The sequence below is a fragment of the Syzygium oleosum genome, unplaced genomic scaffold, assembly GCF_021117445.2.
Source record: "Syzygium oleosum isolate NSW1041296 unplaced genomic scaffold, Sole_v2.1 Sole_v2.24, whole genome shotgun sequence".
NCBI lineage: Eukaryota > Viridiplantae > Streptophyta > Magnoliopsida > Myrtales > Myrtaceae > Syzygium > Syzygium oleosum.
This window is the reverse complement of record NW_026607508.1, coordinates 4,817,995-4,824,744: the sequence shown is the minus strand read 5'-3', so window position 1 is coordinate 4,824,744 and position 6,750 is coordinate 4,817,995. Positions and strand designations below refer to the sequence as shown.

The 6,750-nt window shown below is 40.8% G+C and overlaps 1 protein-coding gene across 3 annotated transcripts; it reads right to left on the bottom strand.

Annotated features, from left to right (window-relative positions):
* Positions 1–346: 346 nt before the first annotated feature.
* LOC115693409 (uncharacterized) lies at positions 347–6,373 on the bottom strand. 3 transcript variants are annotated; one of them, XM_056302603.1, is made up of 5 exons: positions 6,008–6,373; positions 5,641–5,754; positions 5,056–5,276; positions 4,857–4,961; positions 347–1,397 (listed from the first exon to the last, which is right to left on the bottom strand). In XM_056302603.1, the coding sequence occupies exons 3-5, from the start codon at positions 5,222–5,224 to the stop codon at positions 658–660; spliced, it is 1,014 nt and encodes a 337-aa protein (XP_056158578.1). In that variant the 5' UTR covers positions 5,225–5,276; positions 5,641–5,754; positions 6,008–6,373; the 3' UTR covers positions 347–657. The 3 variants fall into 3 exon arrangements, with proteins under 3 accessions (XP_056158578.1, XP_030476263.2, XP_030476264.2); XM_030620403.2 differs by lacking the exon at positions 5,641–5,754 and having other exon boundaries at positions 6,008–6,372; XM_030620404.2 differs by lacking the exon at positions 5,641–5,754 and having other exon boundaries at positions 347–1,394; positions 6,008–6,370.
* Positions 6,374–6,750: the final 377 nt, after the last annotated feature.

Genomic DNA, 6,750 nt, shown 5'->3' with positions numbered 1-6,750 from the left:
TTTCTGCATAAAAGAATCTTTTGTAATAGCTCTTCTTTGTCCCCGGCAATAGGATGACCGCGCATTAAAACAGTTCTCCCATTTCAGCTTTGGACACCCTTTCTACATTAGCCGGTAACTTGAAGACATTGAATGCGTGAGCTGCATAGACAGACTACAACCAAGAGGTTGGCTTAATTCATGGACATTTGATCCAAATTCTCATTTTTGTGCAAGAATTCTTCCCAATCCTGTATGTACTTGCAATTCCCTGTGCTTCGCTTAGGGAATTCAACCATTATAACTCGTCAGCCGAGTAAAATAGCATCGCTTGTAATTGTAGCCACAATAACTTGGGATATTACGATACCATAAAAATTAAGGCGACCTTCCCACAAACTTAGAATCTCAACTGTGCACAAAGCAGACCGTCTGCTCTCTTTCTGCTCCAAATAAGAAAACAAGAACCGACAAATAAAAGGGATAAAAAGGAGCAACCTATGTTCTATCTCCTACGCAGCTGCACAAGAGCAAACGCAAAATAAAAACATCACCCAAGGATGGAAAAAGATAAAAAGAAATGAGGAGAAATATGATGCTTCTGGCAATCCTGGAAACCTCAAGTTCCGAAGCACGGAAAAAGAAAACTAAAGTGATATGCACAAGTGACGACATTGCCTACAAAATACTCGGGAGCTGAGAATCTAATCTCTGCTGTAACTCCCTAATCTTCAAAGAAAGTTCTGCCTTCTGTTCCTTGTAGCTCTGCAGCAGATACTCTTTCCCATCTATGACCTCCTTCAACTCTCCGACTTCCTTCTTCAACATCTCAATCTTGTCCATATCTCTCGCTTTCTCAATAGATGCAAAATTGTCTTCGACATCAACATGCCCATTTGCATGGCCATTTATCACTTCTGGTGGCCATACTGGGGCTGTCGAATTCTTCTCCTGCACACCCACATGTCCAACGCAGTGATCTGCAATAGCTTTCCTCAGTCTTTGAATCTCTCTCTCAGAATCGAACAAGTTCCTATTTGCAGCGTCAAGTTGTGCCTGCAAATGAGTAGATTGTTCCAACTCAGCATTGAGAGAATTCTGCAACTCGGATATCTGATCCTGCATTTCCAGAATCATGTCATCTCTCCTCTTCAATTGCTGCCTCAGCTTATGAATCACTTCCCTTTTGCTGAAGATGTCAGAGCCAGATTCGGAGACACATGGTGACTCTGAGCAGTTGGAAGGGTGGAATGGTTTTGGAGGCAACTCAAAGCGATCAAGTGAAGATGCCCATGTTACCCCATTTTCTCTGTTATATTCAGGGGCAGGAACGGTCACCAAGGGGAGAGCTGATTCTGGCTCTTCAAGCATGTGCTCAGTGGAAGGGTGCTTTGGGTCTATCACTCCATCATTTCCTGCTTCATTGCAATTAATAAACACTCCCATGAATTTGAAGCCAAAGATATACCAGTGAATAGATCTTATCAACTTTAAAAAGATATACAAAGCAAAAAGTACAGTGACAAAAATCCATGTTGCTAAGGAGCTACTGAGTCCCATGAAGGATTTCCTAACAAAGCTATGAACTCTTGCCACCAAGATCACCCATTACAGAAGAATTAAGAAGAAAACTTCACAAGTCCACTTCACGAATATCTTTGGAAGGAGTGGAGGTGGAAAAATAAGCAGGTGATACTGGCCTCGACAGATGACTCATCTACTCTCATCTTTGCTTGTGGCATAAACAAGTAAACTACATACAAGCAATCATTTGATCACCACATGGATCATTTTTTGTTCTCTCCACAAGATATCGTTATATCCCCTTCAACTACTTAACATGAGATAATCTTCCTATTCTTTTCAACTACACAAAAGTTGTCAAATCCTAATGAACAATACACAGAGATATACAGAGTATGGACATAATTATTGATATCCAGTGCTATCCATCCAAAAGCTCAATTAAAGAATGCTACGTTAACACCTGATTGCACATTGTTAGGAGGAGAAGAGACAACAGCGGCATACACCAAAATTAAGCATCAACAACAAAGTACTTCCTTTTATTTTTCCAAATTCATGCTCAATTAAAGAATGCTACGTTAACACCTGATTGCACATTGTTAGGAGGAGAAGAGACAACAGCGGCATACACCAAAATTAAGCATCAACAACAAAGTACTTCCCTTTATTTTTCCAAATTCATGGTGATAGCAATATATCAACTGAAACTATAAACGACTTGATCTTCTTCTTGTTTTGCCTCAGTTCAGACTGAAGCGGCAGCTCAACAAGTCTCATGCTGTTAAAGCATGGAAAAGTATCTTTTCATCCATAGCAAGGTTATCAAAATCGCTTTTCCAAGAAAAATGGGGTTAAGGTCCATGAAATCGAATGTAAGATCAAATTATAAAATTGCAAGATCTTACAAACTTCACGAAACACATATGATAGATTCTTTATCTCAAATAAAAACATGAACAAGTATCACCGAGCAGAAAAAGAAGAAGAAAATCATCTAGATTCTCTTTTAAAGGTGATAACCATAATAAAAAAATATATAATAGTTGTCGAATTATCTAGAGTTATAGAATCAAGTGTTTGGAAGAGCTTATAGCTATTAAAAGTTACTTTAATTTAAAAGGATAACACAAGGGTATGAAATTGTGCATCTATGAGACTCAACTATAAACCCAGGCCTATCAAGCCCAATGACAGTTTCACAACACAACTGGAAGGGAAAGGAGGATTTTTTTGGTGATAGTGCCATAATTAAGTTTCTTCTCTTTTGTATTACCTCTTGCAAAAACAGAGAGGAATTACGTTTTGCCAGAAAAAAGAAAAGAAGAAAGAAATCGCAAAAGAATTGAGAGATTCCAATAATGAATAAGAAGAGTGGGGATCGACTTAAAATGACAAAAGCCAGAAAGTCTCTACATGGAGTAGATATCTAGTTGACAAGTAATGTTAGCATGTTGAGAGAGAGAGAGAGAGAGAGAGAGAGAGAGAGAGAGAGAGAGAGCTCTGGCCATCATAGAGATTGTTATTAGGATCAACAGAGTCAGAGTCAACAGACTTGAGTTTGTCTTGCGTTAGTTCAGGTTTTACTACTTTGAGAAGCATTTCCTTCTTGTGAAATAGATAATCTGTGTTCTGACCAAAAAAACAAAAAAGGTTATCTGTGGGATTGTTAAACATGCTTGCTTATCCTGATTCCAATCATACCAGGTGATTACCGCACTCAACTAATCCCAACCAAAAACAATTTTGAGCACGTGTCAAAATGTCCAGGCATCCTTGCATTGTGAGATTGCATCGCATGATCTCTCAGGTGTTAGATCACAGTTTTCATAACAGTGACCATTGGGGATGTATAAAACATCCGTAAACCTAGTATACATGCACAGCCCAAATTGAACATCTGGCATATAGCATCTCAATGCTACTACATGGACATGTTTTAGTCGAGAAAGAAATGCTGGATGTGCAGCTGTAAGGCTCTAGACAGGACATAGGACTCTTCGGCTTCAAAAATGTAATCTGAAAATTTAATCAAGCATTTTGCAGGAAAGTCGCAGCCTTCAATCTGATTTAAAGGGTATACATCTAGCAGTATTGATGCAAAAGACTGACTAAGCTCAATCCTCACAGCATAGGATAAAGTATTCTGCATCACTTAAGAGACTTAACCTAGGCCATAAAGGTAGTTCAATTTTAACAAAAAGGAAGTGAGGCACGGACCACCTTAGAACATAGCCATGCCAGATATTACCTTTTCAATCTGCAATAGACAAAAAGAAATGCAGTATTATCCGATCCCCAACATTCATTGACCTTGTTCAACTAAAGAGGAACGGAGAAGGGGAAGAGCGAGCCCCATGCCAGAAATCTTTGAGAAGTCAATTGTACCTCCTGATCACTTCATGAGATTCTCTGCTTGAAAAGCTTAGGCATGAAATTGTTTTTTTGAGATAGTGTCTATAGCCCATCATGCTCTATAGAATGAATTCCCTAAATGGAAACTATTATTGAGAAGAGTGTGACTGTTAAAAGGCATCTGTTAGCTCCATAAATTGTTAGAAGAAAGTTCATTCTTTATCATCAAAAGATCAATTTCTCCATCTGACAAATTGAACATTTTATTTGTACAAGTCTCTTGATATTTGCAGAATTAAAAGAATAAACAAATTTACCGGCTAATTCCTTCATCTGTCAAAGCTATATCCAAGGATGCTTGACAATTTTACTAGTAAAAACCTATATATAGTTCCACTGGCCGAGAATTTCTTCTCTCAATCCATCACTTCAAGGTCAATTATAAGGTAAGATTGTTCAGATGTTGTCTTCATCAGTGGAGATTTTAATTTACATTTTACCACCATCAAAGTTTAAGTTTTATCTGACAAACCCAAAGATATAGGCTCATAAAGGCCGTATCAACTCGAGAACAAACCTGTGGGACACAAGCTTGGTTCCTTAGGTAACATGGGAAGCCACAGAGAGATATGATCTTGAAGGGATCATGAGATATAAAGGTAATGAAAATCTTCCTCAGAGCCCAATGATAAAAGAGATACGAGCAAGGATCCTGACACCTGTTAGTTTACTTGTAAACCCATCAATTCTCTAGCCACCCATATATAAAGGAACAAAGAGCTGTTCTGCTGCTCATTTTGTTATCTCTTTTTTGAGGAACCCATATTGAAGTGGCTACGCCTAAGGTAGGTATAAATAACTTGATAAAGCTTCGCACGCTCTTGCCTCATTAGAGAGTACAAGTACTATGGCAAATGATCATGCATCACTAGAGTTTCCCGGTCAATATATTTTAACTGTATTAGAACTCACATAGAAGGAGAGTACATAAATCAGACCTGGGAAGCAATTAAAACAGCCATCATCGCCTTGCATATAGGAATACATATTTGAATGCAGACGAGAAGCGGGTTGCTTTCTCCTGTCCGTAGATTTTCCATTTCCTGAACATAAGCATCCTCGGAAGTAAGACCCATGTTAAGAATAAGAACACTCCTAAATTTGAGGAAAAAAACACCAGATTTTCACAAGAATTACCAGAATCATCAGGCTGCTTTGTGTCAATTGCTTGTTTCAGCTTGTAACCAAGCCGAAATGACAATGTGCTTAACAAGGCACCACCAGCAATAAGAACCCAATTTGGACCTTCTCGCTGAAGACCGTTCGATTTCTGTGTTCTAGACACCACAGCAGTTCGCGGGTTCATTTTATCAGCCACAAAAGTGCTGGGACAAATTATTCACACATCTGAATAAGGCCTGAAAGAGAGAACAAAAGACTGATTCATTGGCTTTGATACGACAAATAAATTAACGGATGAGAGACGAAAATTTCTCTTCAGCAAGCATAATGTCCAATTATATGTTGAAACTGCATTCCATTTTTTTGGATCTCCAGGACTTGAAAATCATATCTCGAACATCGCCTACATCGCCTGTTTAGCCCCCAATTGATGGAGAGAAATAGGAACATGACATTTAAGACCAGATGGTATAATCTGACACAAACTCGCACCCGCGAAACAAATCATGCTCCAAACATATATCCGACACCAAAGAAAATGATGGGAAAGACCCTTCTAATAATTTAACAACTCGTACAGCACATTCAATCAGATGTAACCTGCACCACTTAATCGCCACTGTCAAGGAAACCAAGTCGCCAGCTCATAATTGTTCCCGCAACTATAGAATAAACACAACACAGTACCCACAGCACACATTCGCAGAATCAAACCTGTCAGAAAACACAAATCACGTCGACACAGAAACCCAGAAAGCCAGAACAAAAACTGAGCATCCCAGGCAAATATAAGTCGTAACCGGATGTCTCCGCCCATGTTTAAGGAAAAAATTTAACAGTTCCGACGATCCCAACACCGCTAAATGGAAACCAAACGGACGACAGACGGACGGAAAACCTCAAACCGCACAAGCGTAGCGACACTCGAGAAGAGACTCCGATCGGCGCGGGGGCGCGGCGGACTCACCGTCTCAATCCAACGGCACGCTCGCTCCCGACGGACCCCGCTCCGGCGAGCAACCTCCTGAAATTGAGCGACGACTCAACGGGCCGCAGCGGGCGACCGGCGAAGACGAACGTAGCGAACGAACTCCGGCGAGCGTCCGGGAAGAGAGGAATCACCCGAGACCATAAAACACCGGCCAATCGCAGAGCCCGCTAGACAGAGAGAGAGAGAGAGAGAGACTTCTATTGGCAGACACAAGGAAAGGAAGAAGATGAAGAAGGAGGAGAGGGGAGCAGGAGAGGCGTCGCCGCCGCCGCCGTCGTCGCCGCCGCCGTCGCCGTGCCAGAGCGGCGCTGGTGGCGGAGAGGGAGAGGAAGAGGGAGAGAGGGAGAGACGGCAAGTGCGAATCGAAGTTTTGCCCTTTTTCTTTCCTTTTTCTTTTTTTCCTTTTTTTTTTCTCTTCCTTTTTTTTTTCCTTTTTCGGGAAGCCGCTCTGGTTCGAAACGCACCGGTTTTGCCCGTCGAGCTTCTTTTCTACACCGCCGTCTCTCTATAGCGAATCCTCAACGGCGACCCGAATTTTTAGGGCAAGAGTACCTTCGGTTTCCAAACGACCTGCCCCAAAAAAGAAGGGCACGAACGTTTTTGCTTTGAGATGAAAAATATATCCACGAAAAATTACTATTTAGGATAAATTAACCTCGCCTTTGAAATGACCTGAGAAGAGACGCGAAATTTTATAACGGGCGATAATATCAATTAGT

Bases quoted from the DNA above. Each gene is read 5' to 3' on its own strand.
- LOC115693409 (XM_056302603.1), bottom strand. From the start codon at position 5,224: ATGAACCCGCGAACTGCTGTGGTGTCTAGAACACAGAAATCGAACGGT. The intron at 4,962-5,055 runs GTAATTCTTGTG...GCTTATGTTCAG, and splicing joins AAAGCAGCCTGATGATTCTG to GAAATGGAAAATCTACGGAC. The intron at 1,398-4,856 runs GTCTGATTTATG...ATTGCAATGAAG, and splicing joins CTGTTTTAATTGCTTCCCAG to CAGGAAATGATGGAGTGATA.